At 42.3% G+C, this 24,547-nt stretch overlaps 2 protein-coding genes across 6 annotated transcripts in view; one reads left to right on the forward strand and one right to left on the reverse strand.

Annotated features, from left to right (window-relative positions):
* The window catches only part of LOC125967580 (transcription initiation factor TFIID subunit 4), a 45,316-nt gene extending 39,725 nt beyond the window's left edge, over positions 1 to 5,591 (forward strand). For both annotated transcript variants that reach the window (XM_049718769.2, XM_049718770.2), the window contains one exon: positions 3,553 to 5,591. In XM_049718769.2, the coding sequence (XP_049574726.1) occupies positions 3,553 to 3,729 (177 nt within the window). In that variant the 3' untranslated portion in view covers positions 3,730 to 5,591. The remainder of the gene's footprint in view (positions 1 to 3,552) is intronic.
* A 289-nt stretch (positions 5,592 to 5,880) lies between these two features.
* LOC125967584 (BTB/POZ domain-containing protein kctd15) lies at positions 5,881 to 24,141 on the reverse strand. 4 transcript variants are annotated; one of them, XM_049718781.2, is made up of 5 exons: positions 23,882 to 24,141; positions 21,471 to 21,646; positions 16,883 to 17,027; positions 13,019 to 13,324; positions 5,881 to 7,847 (listed from the first exon to the last, which is right to left on the reverse strand). In XM_049718781.2, exons 1-5 carry the CDS (start codon positions 23,888 to 23,890, stop codon positions 7,689 to 7,691), a joined length of 795 nt encoding a protein of 264 aa, XP_049574738.1. In that variant the 5' UTR covers positions 23,891 to 24,141; the 3' UTR covers positions 5,881 to 7,688. The 4 variants fall into 4 exon arrangements, with proteins under 4 accessions (XP_049574738.1, XP_049574740.1, XP_049574739.1 ...); XM_049718783.2 differs by lacking the exon at positions 23,882 to 24,141 and adding an exon at positions 23,626 to 23,783; XM_049718782.2 differs by lacking the exon at positions 23,882 to 24,141 and adding an exon at positions 21,737 to 21,904.
* Positions 24,142 to 24,547: the final 406 nt, after the last annotated feature.

A 24,547-nucleotide genomic window follows, 5' to 3' on the forward strand; every position in this document is an offset into this window, starting at 1 on the left:
CCGAACACTTTTCCACAATATGACAGCGGCTCTGTAGCAGTGAGTCAGAGCACGGCAAGGCAGGAAGGGGTTAAGCAGAAATTGAGCGGGGGATGCTGGGGGGCAGCAACGCTGCAGAGCACAGCAGTGTTCGTGCGAAGGCAAGTCATTTCCCGAAACACTGCAGACACATGGCCTGCGGCGCTCCAAAACCTTTGGAGACCAAAATGGCTTGCAGGAGTTAGAAGTAATAAGGTGTTTTTTTTTTTTTTTTGCTTTTTTTTGCCTTCTTTCTCCTTGACTGAAATTCGGCACGGTTGCTATGCATTGCCACGGAGCCGCCGAGATGTTTTTGTGCTTTATGAACGTGCTCCGGGAGCGGCCATTTTCAAACATGTGCTATCTCTTTACTTGTGGAATGAATAAGAGGAGTTTGCGATGGAGATATTTCGATAAATCCCGTCAACATTTATTTTGTATACTACAGGATGGTGCTGTTTGTCAAAGTTTGCTAGCACCAACGAAGGGAACCTGTCAAAGCAACAAGAGGTCTTTTGTCCATTCCGACATCTCGGTAATTACGGGCGGACCGAACCATTTCGTTTCCTTCCCCCCCTTTTTTTTTTTTGGGTTGTGTTAATCTTGGCATCTTGGCTCGTTTGCTTCAAAGAGAAGCTCTGTCTTATAATCTGCTCGTGTACATCTGCGAATTATTATTATAATTCTTGATACATTTATTAGAGCTGAATAAACTCCACATCAAATACATCACCCTGGCAATGTTGGATTGCCCGGGGACAATCAGCCGACATCTGTTAACTCTTTCAAAATGGCCTCATCCAGCGTGTCTGTGGGCGTTTGGCAAAGAAGGGGGGGCAAGGCAAGAGAGCGAGAGAGAAAAAAAGTCTCTGTTGCTGATTAATGGCGGCCGTAGGAAAGACGTTTTGGGCCAAGTGCAGAGATTAAGGCGGGGGCAGGGGGAGAGGGGTTGTTGCATCGGGCTTCGGCACCGTAAACACCGCTGAGGGACGAGGCGGCGATCCTCAGCTCAAATGCAAACATGTGGGAAAGCTTTTCCGTTTGGCATTCACCCCGTTACGTCCCGATTCCATAAAGAGTTCGCTCCAGTTCAGTTTGGTCCTGAAATATCAAACCCTTAATGTCTTGACCCAAAGTTTTCACCGAGCCGTACTGGGATTTCAATTCGGCAATCCGGTCTAAACCGTACTAGAGCCAACTCTGCTGTATTTGTCCTTCTTGCGGTTTAACATGTTTATTTTTAAATACAGTCCAAGTAACAATGTTGCATCATCAAATGCCTCATGAAGGCTTATCGAGTTCTCAGCCAACATGGGCGAACAACGCTCATTTTTTTTTTTTCGTGCAGCACAGCATTTTGCAACCATCATGCAACTAGCTACCTGGAGAAATGTGTGTGTGTGTAGCGATGTAGTGCTGAGGCAGCAGGTTGGCCGGGGCGGGGGCCGAGCTGAAGGGCGGGGGCCGAGCTGAAGTGTGTGCCTGGCAAAGCGGGCCATTAACCCAGCGCCCTGAGCTGTGACCTGGGCCAAATCCAATATTGGCTCCGGCATCAAGGCACAGGTGCCACTCAGGGTTCAAAGCCAGTGATCATCAAGACCCCCCCCCCCCCTCCTCTCTCCCCACCGCCCGCTGTCAACGCCGCCATCTCCACCCCCTCACACAATAAAGCGCTCAATGTAAATTCCTTGAGACACCTACGAGCATCGCTGCCGCTCGCCTGGAGACGAGCGAGCAGAAGTATTGAAGAAGACGTGAAATATCGTGGAAAGACACGGAAGTCGATGTTCCTGTTCCTGCAAACAAGTCAAACGTCTAAAGCGATGTATCGAAAGTATTCCCGCACGTTGGGGAGGATGGATATGTCATGTGACATGACGCCTGGGAGCGCCCATCAACAGATAAAATGACAGATGCTGATTTTTGCCTCGTGGATTCGACTTCTCATTTTTTTATCCCCCCCCTTCTTCTTCGCGTTTCCTTTCACCCGCTGACAATTTTTTACTTTTGTTTTCAGCATTATTTCCTAGTTGTGCCTGGTTGCCACGGATACCAAGTCTTAATGTCCTTATTTTGGTTTTGACAGAATCGGGAATTTCCCACTACTGACCTTTCCGTGTGCATTTGTGTCACTCGAGGCTAACGTCGCCGCCGCGGAGAGCTCTCGCTCGTCGCCAAGCTTAACGTTTCTCTTGCCCCCCCCGCGGCCAGTCCCTGTCCATCCATCCAGGTGGACGCATGGATTTGATTGGTCGACTCCACGCTGCTGTCAGCACGCTTCCTTGTGATTGGCGGTAATTGGCGTAGCCGTGGGCGGGCTCATCTTTCACGTTCACCGTGATTGACAATGAGATGCGCCCCAAACATTCATAGGGCAAGAAAAAAAAATTCTGTACTGTACGGCAATATTAGAGTCACATTTGGTAAGCGATTTACAGTTTGTAAAGGTTGTTGAGTCCACTCGTAGACATGTTTTGAATGTGTCACATGGTAACAATTAGGTCCTGTCTGCACCCTGTGCTGTTTATACAATGTTGCAATCATTGTAATGGTCCACACTCCATCTTGTTTACCCACTTGGACTTGGCACTCGACCATCTTTCTTTTCATACGCGCTAATTGATTCCCATCAGCTGCTTTGTGAACGCCCGTGTTCATTATTATTATTTTTTTTTAGAACAAATACAAAGAGCAATGATCAGCATTGATTATTAGCGGTGATTGCCGATAGCCATCCAAGCCCGAGGTTTGTTTTTTTGCTGTTGCCAAGGTTTTTCTCAGATAGCCAAAAGGGGGGGGGGGGGGGGGGGGTAATTTGACATCTTAGATATGATTTTAATAATTGGACTTTGCTTTTCACGAATACTGCTGTGATGTAGTGGATACTGAAGTCATGTTTCCGCCCCGGTGTTGCGGTTCAACCAAGGGAACTATCCCAAAGACAATAAAATCCAATCGTATGAGCTAACGCAAATGGAAAAGCCAACATGGAATGTTTTTTGTTTAGTCTGGTTTTAACTTTTTATCTGAATGTATACGCCGAAAGCCAGGCCTGTGCATAAATGAAAATATTTTTTTTCTTGAATATTACTCTTTTTAAAAAAATGACTGTGTCAACTGAATTTGAGCTGATCTAGTTTCACGAAAAATTTACTTTAAAAAATTTACCAGAAAAATATGGCATTTTTCTCTTGAAAATTTTGACTTTTCTTGGGGAAGGAAAAATCAAGGAAATAGGAAATTTTCCCGAAAATAATCAGATTTGTTAAGAAAACAATTGAAAATTTGTTGAGGTGCTGGCGGATTTGAATGTTAATTTTGCAAGTAAAAATAAACAACAGATTGAGTGATGATTGCAAAAGTGTACACACCCTTTTGTAAGTAACAATGCGGTTGTATTCTGAATTGAAATTAAGGCACACACCTGTCACCATTTACAGTGAGACTCTTTCACAAAGTTCCGGGGTGAAAACTTTCTTATTCAATCACAAAACAGTGAGTCTAATCGTCTTCCTGGCTTCTCTTTCTCGCCAGCTGTCGGGCAGTACGGCGGGCTCCCCGGCGGGCTCGTCGTCGGCGCCCTCGTCGTCGTCTCGCCAGTACGCCCGTCAGCGCATCACCCGCGTCAACCTCAGGGACTTCATCTTCTACATGGAGCAGGAGCGAGACACGGCCCACTCGCTGCTGCTCTACCGCGCTCTACTCAAGTAGCCCGCGCTTCCTTCTTCCTCCTCTAGCCACGTGCCTTCACATCAGGTGTCAGCTCGCCGTCGTTCGTCCTAACTCGGCTTCCGGACGCATTTGCATAAGAAAACGCTAGAAAGAAAATGTCAGAAAAAAAAAACAAATGCATCCATTGTGTCTTTGCTGTCTTGCGTTTCATGTTGCGTAGCGATGATTACGTTTGAAGGCCTCCGTGCGTTCCAAACATTTGAACAGCCAATTTATTGACCTCGTGTCAATACAAGGACATTTTAACAACACCATTTCCCCCTCGCCGTAAATGTAAATAGTTTGGTTACATTTTCTTTTTTTTTTTTTCCGTTAATAGCAAAGAGCGTGAGTTTTATGAAAGTGAATCTTTAATATCGTCGCATTTCAAATCCATTTTACAAAGGTGTACTCGGGCCACACTGACTAGAACAATAATTTTCTACTAAAAGTTGTAATGTTACGGGAATGGAGGATTCATTTTATTAGGATGAGTTTGCGCCACACAGTTTTGTGCAAATATGAATTTACACTTTACACAGAAATGACACTTTGCTTTGTTGTAAATTGTACAGTATGTTTGAACGTTCTTAAAAAAAAAGTCTCATTTATGACATTTTATCATTAACTATACGTAGTTTTTCCCGAAAAGCCCCACATAATTATCTCATAATGAAATTTCTGTAGCAGAAACATTTATTATTCCACAAAAAATATAAATATTATAATTATTTTGAACAATTATTTAAAACAAAAAAAGAAAATTAATTATTATTGATAAGCACCTTTTTTTAAATGTTATTATTATGAAGTGAAACTTTATTTTATTCACACTTTTAAGACTTTATTTTCGTAACATTACACCTGTATTCTATAATTTGAAAAAAAAATCATTTCAGCGGCCTCAATACGCCTTTGTACACTTTTTATATTGTTCACCTGTTAGTGTTTGTTATGAGGTGGGCTGGTTGCCGTAGTTACAAGTTCAACCCACTCACTTTGCTTTTATGACTTCAGACATGTGCAAATGTTTGAAGAGCAACCACAAAAACGAATGTTTCAAGTCCATCAAGTGTTTTTTAGTGTTTCAAAACTGAAGAAAAAGTGAGGCATTCATCATGTTTCATTTTTAAACTATTTTATATGTAAATGTAGAAACATAAAGTCATTCTTGTATGTTCATGTACGTCCTTTGTTTGTTTGAATGACTGATAATTTAAATTGAATATCTCGGCCTATGCAGTTTTTGGTGAATTGAAATATTTCAAACCCTTGGTTGCGCTTTGTTGTGAATTTTGACAGCACTTTTATTTTATTGTATTCATTGATTTGATAAAGTCCCTGTTTTAGCTGGCTTCTTAAAGCTGTCTGTTTAATATTGCTATGAAATGTAAACTTTTAAACAGTATTGACACTTTCCTTCTAAAGTCACATCTTGTAAAATACACTATTTTATTATTATTATTTTTAAATATATTGGCTTTTATGCACATTTCCCTCTTTTCTGCTCTTTGACAAGCACAACAGCATAGATCTCAACCGATTATTTTTTTTTTTTATAATAACAATCTCGTTTACTTTGGCATTTTTACCGCTTGGAGGTTTTTTAGCCCAAACCTTGGGTCAATATTAAAAAAAGAAAAAATGGGAAAATAAAACTTTCACTGTAAGGATATTTTGTAAATACTGTTTACAAGACCTATGTGTTTATTAGAACCACGTTATTTTTGGTAAACTCTTGTACATATCTTGGAATTTTCCTGTTTGTGTGAAATGACAAAAAAAAAAACAACAACAAACAATACTGATGTATTTGTACCTATTTTATAAAGGAATAAATAAGCTGTTTACTAAACTGACAAGATGCTAGCTTTTGTTTATTTCTTCAACATAAAAATGTCTAAAGTGTGACCAAAGCCAGGGGTGTCCACACTAAGGTTCAGGGGTCGATTTGTGGCCCACTGTCGATTTTTACCGGACCGGAGCATATATTTAAAATAAAAAAATAGGAGCCACTATGACTATTTACATAATGTAAACATTTGCAAAAAATTTTAAGAACCATGATAAATTTGTATTGACAGATTTTCGCTTAAAATTATTTAAATTTTCTAAGTACGGAAGGCGCAAATGAAAAAGACACACTCAACATTACAGTACATCTTTTTATTATCGCAAATATACCAGAAAAGTTAAATGAAGACACTGCAAAATGAACACATGCCCTTGAATACCACAGTCTAATTGTTTTTAAACACTTTAAATAATATACATTATTATCATTAGTATTAATATTATTATTACAGCCTTTAAAACGCTTCAGTCTGTATGTACACAATGTGATGCTTGGAATTCTTTTTTTTGTCCTTATTTTTTCAATAGTAAAAACATGAATCCGAATAATTGGGTCTGCCAAGCACTGGCCCATGACTTCATGTGGTTCTAACTATTCCAAGGGGTGCGAGTAGGTGCTTTTATTGCTGCCAAAACAAATAAATAACACCCCACGGAGAGGAAAACAGCATCCTTAAAATTGAACCCTGGAAAAAGTCATTCCCAAAGGAATCTTTTTGGAGTCTTCATTTCCACTGGCGCCAGAGCCCAACACGCTGAGCTCCAAAGTCCCGGTGAAAAGTGTGCTTCCATTGTAACAGTGCCCCGTGTGGAGAAGAGCCAGTACTGCTTGGTTGGGACTGTGGGTGGTCCACACAAAAAAGAAAAAAGCATCCACAAACATCCAATCCTTCCCATCAGTGTGTGTGAAAAGCAACAAAGAGCATGTGGAACATGACACACAGGCCCCGCGCTTTGATGGAGAGAAAACACGGCCCGCCCACGACCGCTTCTTTGTGGAGAGCGTAACTGCACCGAAAAAGAAAAAAAAAAATTCAACTAGACGGAAAGTTGGTGGCTGTCAGTCGTTTAAGCAGCGAGAGACCCGCCAGGGGGACAAAAGAGCATTAGAGCCAGCATTGCGCACACCCTTTTGGATTTTATTTTTTAACACGCTGTTGAAAAAAAAAAAATAATAATCTTTGTACAATCAATAAAATACGCACCCTGTTAGCTTTGGTACCTGCAATGTAGTTTAAAATGACTTGAAGAGGCAATGCTCAGTTGTCCACACTAACACAGGTAGTTTTTTTTTTTTTTTAGTTTATGAAATTAATTAATTTTATATTAACATTTTTGAATTGTTTTTTAACTGATATTTTATTAGATTTATGTATATATTTCCTCATTGTTTTTTGTTTTACTTAAAATGAAAAAAAAATGGAAGCATTCATGCTTTTCATTCGATAACGTATTTTTGTCGGTGCAAAAAAGGATATTTTTTTAAGCAATTGGTTGGATTTTGGTAGGGAAAAATAAAAATACTACTAGTATAGGACCCAAAAAAAACATGGATGACAACATGGGCAGTGATTAAGTGCAAAAAAACAAAAACATTTAGAGTACACCTCTTGTTTGATGAGACATACTGGTAAACCATTGGCGCCTTTTTTTTTTTTTTCCCACATTCATCAAAACTGCGACTTAAAGTCTTCTGGAGATATGTTGAACGAAAACATTTGCGTGTCAAAACTCAAAAGAACCAAAAAAAGCAACCCTATCCGGATTCCACTGGCAGCCGCTCCCTTCCAACAAGCTCGAATAGTGTCCGTCCTTCATATTGGAGAAAGGAGACTGGGATGATGTCCGTCCTCTTCCGATAAAAAAAAAAAAAAAAACACTTCCAAAAAGATGTGTGGCGGTGGCTCCGGTGGTCCTAATAGTTCAAGTAAGCTGCTCGCGTTTGTTTGCTCTTTGGCCGGAATTCCAAACCTTTTTTTTTTTTTTAAATTTGCGTCTACATTCCCCACAGAGGGTTAGACGAGCCTCTGTTAGCCTGGGCCTTCGTGGATGAAGGTCTGCGGAGGGGGACTTTTTCCCAGGCGGTCCCGTCCGTCCCCGTAGCTCTAGTCCAGAGGTTCCTGTTTTATCCTGATGGGCGTGTTGATGGAGAGACACCGCCGGTCCTCGCGGCACAACACGTACTCGCTGAACTGCGACGAGTCCACGCCGCCGCCGCAGGACGCCGCCACGCTGAAGCCCTTCTGGAAGAGACGCTCCAGGACCTGCGTGTGCAACCAAGACAGTCAATAACAGCCTTTACGGATTCATTCAAGACAGCCCTCCTAAATCCATTTTATTGTGTTTTAGAAAAGAAAAAGATAGCAAAGGGGGCGTGGCCTAATGAGTGACATCACTTTTAGCTCCTTGCGAGTGCATTCATTTTATAGTCGTGTTTGAGAGATTCGATGCCGTCTGCGTTGGCTCAAACTAGTAGTCGAAGCGGGAAGTTACGCGCATCCTTATTCCCGACACGTGCCCAACCGCCCACCCTATCCCCCCAACGGCGGCTTACTCGTCTCACCCCGACCTCCTCATTACTCAAATTAGGAGCTTCAGTAATCACCTCACCGCGTTCGCCCCACCGACGCACCTCGCCTCGCACTCTACGCAACCCTTTGAGCTCGTGGCCTCGCTGCGCCCGGCCAATCGGGCGCCGGACGGTGTCATGAATAGTGCAAGCGTTCAGCCTTACTTCGTGAATTGAGACGCCCGCCTTAATGACACTCAGATCATGTTTGGACTGATCTAGATAGGTTGTAAATTATCTTGGAAAAATATCTGGCAGACTTTCCGAAATACGTCGATCATTAACGCAGTGTTAACCCAACATGTCCGCCATTTTAGGGTGTTGGGTTGTCACGGCAACAAAAGAAACCCTCGAAACTCAATTCAGGGGCCAGACATTTAATTGTGGTTCACCTTTTGAAACTACTTTTACTGGTTTAATATTAAATAAAAAACGGAAACAGACAAAAACCGAACAAACATATTTGTCAAGTGTTGCGAAACAGAAGGGACAGCGGACAGTTGATGGTAGCGATGGCTAATGAAGAGACCTGCCACCATTTTATGTATTTTCTAAATCCATGACAGGCAAACGATTATGGAAATGATATTACATTGGCTTCTTTCATGGTTGCATCACATTGCATTTCTTCTCCCTCCGCGCGTCACCCTTTTCACACATGAGGGACTCTCGCTCGTCTTAGGGCCCGATCAATGAAGATAGTGTGGGAAGTTTGAGCGCAAATCCGTGGCAAGACTTGAGGATGTTATACATCCCAACACTTGAGGATATTCTGATTTTCAAAGCGGCGCATCCGTGCCACGGGAGGATGAGGTTTAAACATTCATCCCTGATTGGCTCCAAGAGCTCATATGTCGGTTCTCCTCGTCAAACTGGGGTAAGGGGTCAGCACAAGGCGGGGTTAAATCCCTAGAAGTTACTACGTTATGATATTCGAAGGTATTTAGTTTTGCCGTAACGTGGCTTCTCACTTCCACTCCAGTTTTTCAAACTTTAAAACCTAGTAAAGTTCATAAAGGCTCGAACGTCTCGCCTGCTTTTCGTCCTCGGTGATTTCTACACATCAACCACTTATTCCCAGCCACCCGCCCCGAAGCCACCTCGCTGAGCTGTCACTCAAACTCAGGGTCGCCGTGGGAACGAGGAATACTAAGCTCTTCTAACCTCTCAGCGTTGGATATGTGTATTTCGAACGTAGCAATCAAAAACTGGAAAACAGAACGCCATGTAAAATTGATGGCCACCAGACTACACACGCACGTCTGGGCAGAGGGTTGATTGAAACATTGTTGCCTGGGATTTATCACACTTGACGTCTTACAGAGCTGGGCGTTCCGTCCCACGACGGAATAGTCTGTCCGTCCATCCGTCACTGACATACACCCGTTTCAGACAAAGTACGGTCGATACATTAGGAATAATGACGGATTGACGATGACGGACGCTTGTCCATGGGCCAATGGCATACCGGAAATTTTTTTGTCAATTGCTCAGTCACATCACAGAGTAGCTGTAAACTTGAAGCTATTTAGGTGTGTTGGCCAAGATGAGAATGCAGCTGCAACCCAACCATCACCCTGCCCTCCAGCTTGCCCTCCGGTGAAAAATACTTTGCAGGGTTCAAGAAGGGCATGTCCACACACTGTCTGCATGCGTAGCTAGCTAGCTACCAGGATAGATAGATAGATAGATAGATAGATAGATAGATAGATAGATAGATAGATAGATAGATAGATAGATAGATAGGTAGGTAGGTAGGTAGGTAGGTAGGTAGGTAGGTAGGTAGGTAGGTAGGTAGGTAGGTAGGTAGGTAGGTAGGTAGCTAGCTAGCTAGCTCGATAGATAGATAGATAGATAGATGGATAGATGGATAGATGGATGGATAGATAGATAGATAGATAGATAGATAGATAGATAGATAGATAGATAGATAGATAGATAGATAGATAGATAGATAGATAGATAGATAGATAGATAGATAGATAGATAGATAGATAGGTAGGTAGGTAGGTAGATAGACAGATAGTTAGCTAGCTAGCTAGCTAGCTCGATAGATAGATAGATAGATAGATAGATAGATAGATAGATAGATAGATAGATAGATAGATAGATAGATAGATAGATAGATAGATAGATAGATAGATAGATAGATAGATAGATAGGTAGATAGGTAGGTAGGTAGATAGACAGATAGTTAGCTAGCTAGCTAGCTAGCTCGATAGCTCGATAGATAGATAGATAGATAGATAGATAGATAGATAGATAGATAGATAGATAGATAGATAGATAGATAGATAGATAGATAGATAGATAGATAGATAGATAGATAGATAGATAGATAGATAGATCAAGAAGGAATTTTTTATGTGTGTTGGTGTGAGGATTTGTCTGAGCGCTATTTCAGATTGATGGACTTGTAGTGTGTGTAGTGTGACATGTCAAAGGGTGTTGCGGCGAGTTGCGTTGGTCGGGGCGGTGGCAGGGGAGGGGACAAGGGCGCCTTCGCCGCAACTGTCACATTGATGAAGGACGGATTGGCTGTGCTCTGATGTGAGCGCTTCATCACTGTGATGGATGGGCCATTTTGTGTGTGTGTGTGTGTGTGTGTGTTTGTAAGTCTGCCTGAATGTTTTTCCTCCGTTAAGCGCCTTTGCTGTTCTATGTTTTTCCTCCCACACTGGAACGACATCAGAGTGCAGGTGGTTTGCATTATTCCGTCGAAATTCCGCTCATGACTTGACGGAGAATCACGAGCCAAAGGCGCAGCTCTTCACTCCAATAAGAAGACGACAAGCGTTGACTAGACACAGAATTTTCGGTATTTACGAAAACAACATCGTGTTGGGAGATTTTTTAAAAAGTCATGACGCTAGGAGAAAAAAAAAAGTTTTACATTCTACGAGAATACAGTCAGGATATTATTTGATGAAGTCAAAAAGTGTCGTTTTGAAGAATATTGTAAAATAAGTTAAGCGGTACCACATTTGTAAAAATAACTGCGTTGGTGGGACGAACCGCATGAGGTGATCGAATCCAAACGCTTTACCGTCGTCTCTCTTCTGCAATTATGACCTGCATCAAAGAAACACCACAATTTCCCAAACCACTAATTCCTTAGCCAGATGTTTGGATCTCCAATCTCCCTGAACTTGCCATCTTTCCTGTCAAGACACCAGAAACACTTTGTTCCAGACAGCAACCCCCCCCCCCCCCGCCCCTCCCCTGTGGGCAGGGCGCGGTTGCGTGCCTTGCCCTGGGTGGGGGGTCCGGCACTGTAATCAGATGACAAACATATTGTCTGCCGGCTAAGACCGGGATTACTTGGCTAACCTTCTCATAGCCCGTGGGAACAATGTTTGGAAAGATCTCCCCTTACACTGAAACCTACTGTGTATCTTTGACTCCTTGAGGCCAAAGCCGTGACTTGGCCTTACAGTATGTTTATTTGCCAGCGTAAAAAAAATGGAACCTAAATGTGGAATTAGCAAAAAATGTTTACATTCAAGTGTTGTAAATGTTTAAAAAATAAGAATAAATAAAATAATATTAAACTACATACTTGAGAGATGAATTTAAAAGGAAAACAATATATATATATTAGGTAAACGCCTCACTACCACCTGATGCGGGTAATAAGATGCCTCAACGTAATCCAACTTGTTGGATCAAACGAGCTTCTCAGCATTAATGTCTTTTTACGGGAATTTTATCCTCGCTCGCCGCATCTACAAAGCTACAAGCCCTTTTCAAAGCGCCATTGCGCCGCCGCCATCCCGTAATCACGCTGGCTGGTAAACAGAGTGGGGAAATGTTGTGTTAGTTGATGCCGCCAATTAATTATATTGCAAGTCATTTAAAAATCTATAAAAGAAGTATAAACCGGTTGAGGCTGTTTGAGAAATTGTAAGTATGGTATTAAAAAATGCAATACGTGTATTTCAATGGCCTTGGGCGTTGTTATATTGGAGCCTTTTTTTTTTATTTTAAAAAAGGAGCTCTGTCTTAAAAAGGAGTAAAGTGTAAATTATGCATATCATTCCTCCCCTGCACCAACCAACCCCCCCCCCCCCCCCCCCCTCTTCCTCCTTCAGCCTTTTGCTGTTTTTTTTTTTTTCCGGAGGAAACATGGCCGCAGTCCACGCGTGCTTTGTCCCGCTCGTTCTCCTTCCCTGGAGGTGGTGGAGTGAGCGAGGTGGGAAGGGGAGGTGGAGGTGTCAGAGTGTTGCCTGGGAGAGGCTCTCTTTGGGTGCTGGAGGCGCCCAAAGGAGCCTTGTGTGTGTGTGTGTGTGTGTGTGTGGGTGTATGTGTGAGTGTGTTGCATGGAGCCTGTGGTGTGAGGCTGATATTTTGCTCTGCGGGCAACACAACTGGAAAATGACTCCCTCCCCACCCAAACTTGCTACTGTGAGTACACTGAAATGGATTTCACGGACGGGGACTGTGGCCCGACTAACTCCAGTCGTATTCTTGGAATTGCTTTTCCAAAATGTTTTGACTCTAGGTATTTTGCAGATTCTATATTTATGCTGAAATCCTGTAGCATAGTTGCTAACACTCTTGAACTTGACCATGTGCCACATGGTTAAATCTGCAAATATTAATTGAGGGTGCGATTCAGTGGCTCGGTCATGAAGTGCTGCTTGCACCAGTGAAAATGCAATAATGTCTTGTTTGGACTTGATTTTTTTTTTTAGATTCTAGTCTCAAGAAGTATACTTAGCTTTGAGTCGTCATTGTAACGAAAGCTGTAAGTGAGTTTTGGAGGGGGAGTGAAACTTAACATTCACTGCCAATATCTTTGACGTCTATAACCGTCAATGGCACCGAATAAGTTAACTGAAGGTAATTTACTGAGGAGAAACTTACCTGAACAGAGTTGAGCCTGCAGTAGCCGTTGAAAGGGAAGCGGATGACGTGGGTGGGGTCCTGGTTCCACCCGGCGTTGACCGAGTTGCACATAACGTCTCCCGTCTCCGGGAAGATCTCCTCGATGAGGACTTTCTCGCCGCTCAGAGTGATTCGCTCGCCCAGGTCGGGCGCGACGCGCACCACCAGGCAGTCGCAGGGCTGCGCCATGCGCCGCTGCTCGCGTTCTTGCTTCCAGCGCTCAAGCTCCTTGATCATGGGCGTCAGCTGGTAGTAGCGTGCCTCCTCGTACAGCAGCTGGAAGTCCTGCGGAGGCGACGGCGACGAAACAAGTCAGGCCACTTCATTAGGTACACTTGCATGAATATATTCCTGAAAATACTTCCATAAAGTTTGCTGCAACCTTGATATGTCAGCATCCAATAAAATAAATGAAGCTCTCCGTATTCGGTTGCCCTTTTACCTGAGGTGACCAGGTGACTATCGCTAAGTCAAAATTTTGTACGAATTTTTCCACTTTTATCTGAAATGTAAATTTTACAAAATTTTTTTTACTTTTTGGACAACCGTTGTTTCCGGGCAATATTTTTTGTTACTCTAAAACATCAAGAAACATTAAGAAAAATATTATTCAAGTCAAAATGTCCAACCAAAACAAAGCAATAAGCAGGTGGCATCTCTCATGCGCGTTATCCTTTTAGCCTTTAGCATGTTTCAAACTCCATCAAGGCCATCACGGTGCATCACGCATGCAGACAAGTTTTGCAGCAGATTGCCTTCCTCCATTCCCCCGGCGGGTATCGCTCGCCAGGGGCGCTTTGCCCCTGCGCATTTGCCTCTAATTTCCCACTCGAGCAGATGGCGCCATCATTCAACGAGAAGAGAAGGGATGCGTAAGGTTTTTTGCGTCGAAAGCAGATGGAAGGTGTGGAGGAGGCGATGTGAGTGAGGGCAGTCATCAGACGGGAGGGGGCGAGGGGGGATGTTTTAATGTATGCCCAATGTATGTTAATGAGGTTGAAATCCTATTATGAGCAGATTTTAATTAGGTTAAACCAAGATCCTGCTGCTAAACAATTAGTAATTAATACGTATGTTTTCGGATTAGCCGGGACTGAGACTGACAGCTTCATTCGCTCTTTTTAAAGTCAACCACTGACGGACGTTCATGTTGCTACACTGCTAGCTAGCTAGCTATCTAGTGAGCTAGCTATCTAGCTAGTTATCTAGCTAGCTTTTCATGTTACTATAAAAATTAAATTCTCGTAATACCACAACTTTTTTTCCCCAAACAATATGATCAACAAAAAAAATGTAAATATATCTAAAAATAAATATAGACATCTTATTCCTGAAATTTTTTGGGGTTAAAAATATTTTTCATTTTTATTTTTCCCCCCCAAAAAATACGACACTATTCTCGTAATTGTTTTCTCGATAAAATGTAACACATATATACTTCTGTTCAGTATGGCCCTGATACTTCTTGATAATATCTTTGTATAAGACCAGTAAATGGCACAAAAATCCCAAATCAAGTGATTGTCTTCCCGCAACTGCCAAAAAGCTGCACTAAGACGCTTCCCCTTTAGGCAGCTCTCCGTTTCAAAGTGCCTCATCTGTCCCAGCTCTGAAGCCAGTGGATGGATGTGTTTTTAACGGGGGCTCTATCTGCGAGGCACTTTAGTCATCCCCATTCCAGCACAAAACAACAGAATCATCTGCAGCGCCAACGTGAGGATGAGGAGAAAAAGACGGCGGCCGGCAGCGGCTTTGTCCGTCCGGGCGGGCCGCCGCGAGCCCTACCAGACAACTTCATTCCCGAAAAAAAAAAAGTCGGACAGACAGCCCTTTTTGAGCTTCAGAATAATGGCCGACCTGATTGGCCGGCGGCAAGGCGACATCTCAGAGGGAGGAAGAAGAGGAAGATGATAAAAATAGTCTCTCGGAGGAGGACAGATAGAGTGGCCGCTTGTCTCGAGCAAATTATTAGACACAGAAGCGGATTTGAACATCGTACGTAATCGTGAATCGGCATTTTGACACGTGTAGTCAAACAGCGAAACAAATCTCGCTGTTTTGCACCCCCAATTTTGTTAATCGTTTGGTTACGGCTGAAAATTCGATTTACCCTTCGACCGACTACACATGCTTTTTGACACTATGTCATAACATATGACAATTATTATGATGCAAGTGTGTGGAAACGTTTTAGCGCAAAAATTAGGCCAGTAGCACGGTGACTTGCAAAATACCAGTGAAACATTTAAAATACGAATGCATGACTTCCACATGATAAAAGTACAAATAATGGAATTGTGTCTAAATATCGTTGATTCATCGAGCTAACAGTGTTGGGATTAATTGCGCGTTGAATAACAAGGCTGGTTATTAATAGCGATTATTTTTTTGTTCCGGCAACGTCGGCCGAAGTCTTTCTTTTTGCTATTCCGCTCAGACTTTCACATTGATTTAACAAAACACACAAGGCTGCGTCTGCCAGCAGCAGAACAGACCCAAGCCTGAGGCGACGGCAAGCCTGATTGTGTTCAGATAAGGACATGCTCAATTTTGCCTTGCACGATTTGCATTTTTTTTTTTCTTGCTCATCCAGCCTTTTGCTGAGGCTTCACGCAAATTGAAAGGTATGCAGATCAACAGAAGCTTATGCGAGGGGATTGTAATGAGTGGAAACAATGAAGTCGGACACATTCTCCTCCAGCGCGGTCGCCTGATTGGACTGTCAAGATTTCACAGAAGGCGAAGGCAAAGCATGAATAAAAAAAGCGGAAAACTAATCGCTACTGAGTCAGATCGTCGTTTGCCAAAACGTGTGCGGCTTTCATGTCATGTTCTGTTCTTTGAGGCTTGGATCTGGTTCAGACTCTCTGTGCCCCCCCCAAGAACCACCCCCCAGGCTCCGAGGGCTCGGTCGCCGCGTTCCCTCGGAATGATGAACAAGGAGTCCGTGTGGAAAGGTCATTTAAGTTAAAGTGGATTACAGTGATGAGAAGAAGAATAAACAATATCGCGCAATAATCTTTCAACAGGAAGCAGCCTTGGATGAAATAAACATCGTAACAGAGCCTTGAATGGCAATGTTGAGTCATACATATTTTGGCTAACTGGCTGAAGTTGCCGTCAATTTCATTTAAATCAGATTTGTTTTACCAGCGGATTAAGCTTTCTGTATTATTTGTCTTTGCAAGAGCACAATCTCATTAGTAAACAAATGATTTTTTTCTTGACAGCAAGCTAGCATCATGGAAAAAGTAGCTTCTGAGAAATTAGCTGGGAACTTGCTACAAAAACATTTTTCCAGCTAACAGTAACAAGAATGTTTTTGTAAGACATCTGGTAGTTACTGAAAAGGAGCAGTTTTTATTTGACACAATTTAGTTAACTGTCCGAGTTAATCGAAAATGTTCAAATTGTGCAACACGCAAATGAAACAAGGGGGGGTTGCTAAATTCATTACGAATAGCGGAAAAAGCTCTGATAAGCTAGCGGCTAACTTGTTCCATCCACTGCCGCAAATAGCGGGTAAAATCAATAATATACTGAGTAAGTGTCTAAAACTATTTTAGTCAAATGTCTTATGTCGAACTTTACCTGTAAAAACAATCAAAAACGAAACTAGCTTCATGTAAGGACGAGCAAAAAAATGGACATATGCTAATGGCTAAAGTGCTAAACATGTTTTAAAGGGAATTCAAGGAGTCGTTTCATTTCCGGCGAATCAAGTCGGCCTTGAGTGTTTTTGTCTTTAAGCAAACACGACCAAAAAATGTAATAATACATTTTCCTTTTTTTGATTCCCGACATTGATGCCTTTGATTTTCTGAGCGTGGTGTCAACACTCACCTTAAAATCTTCAGGAAGCAACAACTTGCTGGTCCTGAGGAAGCTGAGGATGTAGCGGAATATCTCGCCGTCGCGATCTATGAAGTAGTGCTGCTTCAAGCTGTCCAGCACGATGGGCTCGGTGCCGTTGAACAGGCGACTAATTCTGCAAATTGACACGAAAGACACACACGAAAAAAAAAACACACACTTAATGAAATGAGCCTAACTCCACTCGGATGCATGAAACAATTACCCTCCATTTATTTTTCAATTTTATTAGCTGCCAGCCTGGAATGCTTTTTTTTTTTTTTTTTCAAACAAGGAGCTCAAGGCAGCGTCCCTTCGCTGTAGACTCGTTTGAAGTGTCCCACTGTGGACAGATTGCACACTCGCCGCATGTACTTAGAAAAATTAATGGCGTGAATGCGGCATTTTGGCGCCTTGATTCCACCTGTTACTCGGCGGCAAATGAAACTGAAGCGGGAAATGGAAATGTTGACATTATGTTCCGGATGAAAGTTTTGATGGAGAGTTTCATATAAAGCGGTTAGTGATGTGCTAATTAATATTCTCGGTACTTCCTATTTAGAAGGTTGTGCAGAATGGAAAATGTGTGATTTTTTTTTTTTTAAATAATTACCTCCATCAGGTAGTTGACATTTTTTGGCTATATATTGTGATTTTTATATATATTGAGATATAATGACATTTTATTTTGTATTCATCTTAAGGACACAATTCAAGCGTAGAATATGAAGGTGTTCCCTACTGAGTGCCACTCCATTTAATTTTTGTGAATATTTAACATGCGCTTTCCCTCAATAATTAAAACCACTTCTCATGTTGGGCTCGGGGCTGCTGTTTTTCCTAATGCTTCATCTTGTTATTGCCACACTAAATGTGCTTTATTTTAGTACAATTGTGCGTACTGGCAAGACAATTGGCACTTTCTATCATTTTCGAAGCAAAACAACTGTCAGCTAAGCTTTGTGGTGTTCATTTTGTTTTTGAACGCAATCAGCTCTTTCATTGTAGCTTGGCCCCCCGCATTGGGGGACAAAAGATAATTGGGTTGACCCTTACGCCGGTTTGGAAACATCTAAGGAACATAGCGCGTAAACTCTTCTGACTGAAATGCTAAAAAAACGTCACGTGTCAAGTGACCCCAACGATTGCCCTTCTTCTCTTTGATAGTGCGCGGAAGCAAAAGATGACTCCTTCTCTCCCTGCTTCCTTCCTTCCTTTCTTTCTCCTCTCCTTTCTTTCTTCCGTCTCCATCCCTCGCTCGCTTTTCTCTCTGGAAATCGATGCAAAATGCTTTATAAAAAACCAATACTCATCTCCCTGTTTGGCCCCGGGTGTTCCTTTCTCATATGGTCTTGCAATTCTTCCAGCTAGAATTTCACCATACGCCTGCGGGCTAACTCTGTTTTTCATCTCCACTTTTTTAAAAAGCAATTAAAATGCTGCCTGTTTTTCTTTTTCTTTGCAGCCCACCACCACCCGCCTCCTTTCTCCTCCTCCTCCTCTTCCCCTGCTCACTCACTTCACTCACTCTTTCACGCTCGCTCGCTTTCTGTCTCTGCCGGCCTTCTCGTGTTTTTGGCCTTTTTTGTTCAATTGCTTGCGAGGTTTAACAGGTAGTTTGACGCTCGTAAGGAAAAAGTGTATTGAACTCAATGAAAATATGCATTGGGAAATTAAAACATGTAAGCCTAACTTATACAAATACTTTTTCTTCTTCTTTGTATTATGCCCTGTGACGTCACGCTGCCTCTCACAGGTCAGTCTTGATACTACAACAAACAAGTTTCAAATAAGACGGGTTAGCATTGATGCTAACATTCCGAGTTGTGTGGATGCTAAGTTCTTGTGCTAGCGCTGCTAAAATGATAGCACGATGTTTACGTCTAGATTTTAGATTTAGCCTTCGATTATGCTTTTTAAGTGTCCATTCGTATGCATCACAATGACTTGAAAGTCAAAAAACACTTCACCAAGCTAGGTTGATCCCTGGAGGGGGTAAAAAAAGCCCAATTATTCCCTACCGATATTTCAAGGGCCAGCATTTTAACATATTCACATTGTTATTTAGATCAGATTACAGGGGGGGGGGTAATCCTGGGGCTATTTTTAAAAATGTTTTTTCATGAAGAAAACATACTAGCAGTAAAGCAGCACGGTTCCATGTTAATTAAAAAGCAGAAAAATAATATAAGTTACTGTTATGAGTCACCAAATGAGGTCCAAATAACTGAAAAGTATTTGATGAGTCTGTTAAAAAAAAAATCTCAGTTAACAGCATATGACATTTAAAATTGTTAGGGCTGGTTTTTGTAACTGACATAACAACTTTGTAAAATGATTTAATCTTCCAAGAATAAGGCTATCACATAAAACGACTGTTTGTTTTCTTCACATTCCGAATAGCTTCCTTGTCAGTTCGGAGCATTTACAGCTTCTGTTCAAGTGAGAACTCTACAGAGTGCGCCATCAATGTTTCATGGCCACCGTCCCTTAATATGGCCTGGCGCTGAGGAAGACGGATAGCCGCACATTAGTTACTAGACTAACTTTCTCTTGGCACACTGCATTATTCAGCCAGCGATCTATTAAAAGTCACCATCAACTGGAAACACTCTCTCGCCACTCCCTGACCGCCTCCGACCACGACCGGACGTGCGTGGCGTGGCGTTGGCGGGATCCCGCCATAGTGTAATTGTTTTGCTTTCTGCTGTCAGCCATTATCCTAATTCACATAAAGGGGGGGAGGAGGCAAGAGAAGGTGGAGGGGAGGGGCGGGAGAAGGGGGGGGGGGGGCGCCTTCCACTGGCTCCGGCGGAAAGCAGGGCCCCGAGGCCAAGTGTGCTCTGAGGAGGCTGGGAAAAGCGAGAGACAACAGTGAGCGTATGTGTGTGTGCGTGATCCCGGGTGAGAAAGAAACAGAAAGAGACGGGCCGAGCGAGCAGAGGAACGTGTGTGAAGAAGAGAGAGAGAGAGAAAGGAAGCACTCAAAGCAACGCTCACGCTCGTATCTTGGCCCTCGCTCGTGTAACCATCACAATGCTCTGACATGACTCTATATGTGTGTTTTCTGTTTGCTTGCTTGCCCGTCAAAAAAAAAAAAAAAACTCCGCATTGCCAATGAAAGCAAGTGTCGTATTCAAACACAACGCTTAGGAGATTGTTTACACAAGCATGACCTAGAAAAATGAGGAAAAGTTTTATCTATAAATGAGCAAAAGTTGTTGAGATGACATGTAGAAAAAACTGAAAAGCGTGGAGTATGCATGCCAAGCCAGTAGTGGGCAGTGTAACAAAGAGACTTTATGCATGCCAGCCACCTAACAGCACTTTGTTTTATAACTTTGGCTTACAAGTGATTTAGTAAAGACATATTTACTGTTATTTTGACTTTACTATATTGTACAAATATATATCTGGATATAAATTGATTTTTGTGGAAAATGTACATTGAAAGTTAACCAGAGATTTTTGAAACATATTTTAATGCTTGTCAATGGGCGTTAATTGTACGGAGATTTTCATTAGTTTTTTTTTGAATGAACACATTAAAAATTAGCTTTCATTAACCTGTTTTTCCCACCTAAATGAATATTTAAAAGCTCTTTTGTTAAGCACAAGTACAAGATCTCACGATCATCTTAAATGGCAACAACAATCGTCAGTCAGCGTGTGAGATGATCTTTTTATTTTGCGCCTTTAACATAAAAATGAGGAGCTATCTGGGGATTTCCTGTCAGCTGACTGCACTCATATCAAGTCTTTTATTATCAAGGGATTAGGCGGATTGTTTCCTGTAGCCAATTTGGCACATTTTCTAACAAGCCGCCCGGTGTGTGTTTACCTTAGCTCGCATGGGATTATGACGGCTGACATTGAAGACTGTGTGAAGAAAAAGCTACGTAGCATTTTGGATTTTAGCCTTATTTCGGAGTAAATGTGTAAAGAGGGAAAATCTCATGTGTGGAATTTGAATACGATCCAATCAGAAGTGGATTTACAAATATAATGGTGATATGAAAAATAGTATCACTAGTTCATTTTCTCTTGTTGTTGACAAACAGTAAGTGAACTGTGACACAACACAACACTGCATTTTACTTTTTGGAAAGTGTGACAGTCTGATCCAAACAAAGATATTCACTTAATATCTCTCTCTATTGAGTATTATATTTGTAAATCGACTACATACAATGCTGGTTCTTTTACAAACTGTGAAGGTCATATTTTTTCCACTACATATTATATACAAAAACATCTTTTTACAGATAAAAACATCAGTTTCGAAAACTCTGTTGTAACTTTCTACGCTAGAGGCAGCAGGAGCTTAAGAATGAACCTTTTCACTGTTTTTATAAAAGACTGCCTTAGATCGCTCTAAAAAAAAATTGAGAATATGATACGATTGCAATTCAATGTAAGATGCGGGAAAATAATTCATGAAAGTTACTGCTCTGAAAAGTTGATCAAAGTGTTTTGGACGATGACGAAGTAGCTTATTTGCCGAAGCACAGTGGATTTAAAATAAAGGATTCACAAAAAAATTTGACAACAGGTGAAGACAATCGAAAAGGTTCTTTACCTGGAATCGGGGTATTTGGTGAGGGTAGCCAGACTGCTGGTGTACATGTGCCCGCCCACGTCGATGTGCACGGGCGCGTTGGCTTTGGTGAGCTGCGCCGGCAGAGGGATGCCCTGGGCGGCCAGGGGGGAGACCGGAGACCGGGTCAGAGAAAGCCGCGACATGCTTCGCCCCTCCTGGAAGCAAGTGTACAAAAAAGCCATTGGAGGAGATGGAAGGGGAAGAGGAGGAAGATACATAGATGAGTGGAGAAAGAGTGATCCTACAGTGGCCCTTAAAAATATCAAGACGATAGATATCCTTCCTGATCAGATCATTTCCACGACTGCCTGGTCGCGTCGCCCTCGCTCGCCGTATTACTACACCGCGGCGCCTCTAATTAAGTACGTTTGCATCTTTTGGCTCAGCACCGCGGGCGGGGATAGGAGGAGGAGGATGCTTATTAGAGAGAGAGACAGACAGACAGATAGACAAGCGAGAGAGAGAGAGGGAGGGAGGGAGGGAGGGATGCTAGGTGTCAGCCTCTAGGGGAATAAAACAAACTGCTGCTGCAATATTCTAATTAAAGGTCGCATTATGGGGGAGATGTGATGCACCCAGACACACCAGTGTGGGAGTGAAAAGGGGAGGGGAGGGGCGGGGGTCCTCCACTTGCACAAAAAAAAAAAATTGTGATCAGAGCAATATCGGAAAGGGGAACAAATGTTTGGTACAGCGAGAAGGGATTGCTTAAAAGGAGGTGTTCAAGTTAATGCCACCAGCAAGCAAGCAACACTTCAAATAAATAGCTGCTTTTGGCAAATTAACACAAATACCTTTCACAAATGTAATTATGTGCTAATTATTATTCCGGTCTATTCACCAGCTTGTTTGGTGAAATGTTAGAAATGTATTACCTTAAAAAAAAAACACATTGCCACCTACCGAAATACAATTGAATTATGATTATTCCGATATGTTACAATGTTGTTGTTTAAAACTTGGGGGACTTCCCTCCGCCAAAAACTATTTAACAGCTTATCAATTATTATCGGTCGTTGTTGATTGGCTGCAAAACATAACACAGATTTGGTCGCTCATGGCTTTATAAATACTTGAACTCCTTCTTTAGCCTTGCTACTGCTAGCTAAATAATGATCCATCCACATGTACAGTAGTTTCTGTCCTTTTTATAAAATAGATAAAGATTCATTATGGTGATTTTATCAGATGACCATAATATAAGAGTCTATCACGGGTTATCTATTGCTATTTAACGGTACAAGGACAGAACAATAAGGATATTTAGAAGGAAGTGCCGTCTTGTGTAATTTGCTACAACGTAAGCGGATCGTGACCTCAGGTTGGGTGTCAAAACTTAAATTAGTTGGTTGTTCTACCAAAGTGAAGTCTTAACGTGCGTAAAAAAAGGTCACAATTTGTGATCACTTTATAATAGCTGACATGTTGTAGACTTGAAAGCACATTTAAAAGAAAAAATGAGATGATTGCATTTGACCCAACACAAGACAATTGATGCACAATTTGAGGGTTTTATGATCTCAAAAAGCTTTAAGTGAATATCTCTGTCTTTTTTTTTTTTAAATTCCCAGGGTGGTGCCCGCCTCACTTAGAGTATCATGTTGCTCTAATACGATTACACGAGGATGGGATTACGTTCCAAATCCCGGGAAAGGGAGACTTGAGAACTCGGGGGGTGGTGAGGGGGTTCCAAAACACCAAAGCTCTCTTACTAAAGTGCAACAAACTACTGTAGCAGCCCTTTGCATGAAAATATGTGAATTCCGATTTGTGGATTCAACTCTGTTCCCTTAAAGCAAACCTGAGGCTCGCGAGACAAAATTGGGCAATTTGGAGGGATGGCATGGCAAAATGATTGTTGGAAATAAGAGAGAAGGCAATTTATGGGCAAAGGGCATGACGTAGCGAGTTGGAGTCCCCAACTTTGGGGGGGGGGGGGGAACCCCTGCCTTAAAACATCTTTCATTAAAGCGCATTTCACTATACTCACTCGGTGCAGCATGCACACATGCAGAAAGATAGAAATGCTCAATATGGCGTCTTATTACTATTACTACAGTATTTTTTCCCAGCCGGTTTGACGCCGGTTTAAAAAAACGATTCTAATGTGGGAGAAAACAAACGTCGCATTTACCGTTTCGAACATGGTAGGCAGCGAATCCAGATGGGGAGTCCGGTGGGTGAAAAGACACCAAAAAAAAAAAAAAAAAAAGCTCAAATATTTGCTTATCGCTCCAGTTAGGAGAGAAGGCAGGAAAAGCACAAATCTTGCGGGGAAATCGCGCACGTAAGAACGCAAAAGTGTGACGCTGCCTCGACCCTGCTTGTCAAGCGAGCGTCCGAAGCCAGCCAGAAAGAAAGACGCGCACACACGAGGCGTCCTTGCTTACCTTGAACATCGATGAGATGAGCTTGCTTCCTTCCTTCCCCCTTCGTCTTAGTCCACCTCCTCCTCCTTTCAATTAAAGTCTTCCTGTCGTTTATTGGGAGAAGAAGAGGAAGAATCCCGAAGAAAAAGACAAGAGGGAGAAAGGGATGATGACGATGAGGACGAAGGAGAAGAATGTGGCTCCGGGCTGCCCGAGCGCCTCTGGGCGAGGGATTAGGCTACAATTAGCTCAACTCCTCTCTCTCGCCAAGGCAATTTTCTCAGGCAAAGAAAAGCGTGATATAACCCCCCCCTTCTCCTCCTCTCCTCTCTCTTTCTCTTCACCTCCTCCCCTCTTCGACTCAAAAAAAATTACGCCCGCACAGATAGGAAGTTATCCTATATGTTTGTGTGCGCGTGCACGTGTCGGCGCTTTCCCAGGCTTTGGAGAGAAAAATAATAAGAATAAAAATCAACAACAACAAAGAGAGAGCGTAAATTCGCCTTTGCTCAAAGTTTAAACAACAAAAAAGAGGGGAAACTGATTGCACTAATAGTCCCAGAGGCGACTTGGAGCTTAAAGGCGCTTAGCTCCATCTCCAAAGTTCAAAGAGAGCCAGTCAGCCATTTCTCCTGTGCTCTAATAAAAAAAAAAAAAACGATAAGAACTTGTTGATAAAGTCAGCAC

This window comes from Syngnathus scovelli, chromosome 4, assembly GCF_024217435.2.
Source record: "Syngnathus scovelli strain Florida chromosome 4, RoL_Ssco_1.2, whole genome shotgun sequence".
Classification (NCBI taxonomy): domain Eukaryota; kingdom Metazoa; phylum Chordata; class Actinopteri; order Syngnathiformes; family Syngnathidae; genus Syngnathus; species Syngnathus scovelli.

Coding starts and splice junctions, on each gene's coding strand:
- LOC125967584 (XM_049718780.2), bottom strand. CDS start 21,673: ATGGCTTTTTTGTACACTTGCTTCCAGGAGGGGCGAAGCATGTCGCGG. Junction 13,325..16,882: donor TGCTTCCTGAAGATTTTAAG/GTGAGTGTTGAC, acceptor TCGCCTCCGCAG/GACTTCCAGCTGCTGTACGA. Junction 7,848..13,018: donor GCAGGCTCAACTCTGTTCAG/GTAAGTTTCTCC, acceptor TTGCACACGCAG/GTCCTGGAGCGTCTCTTCCA.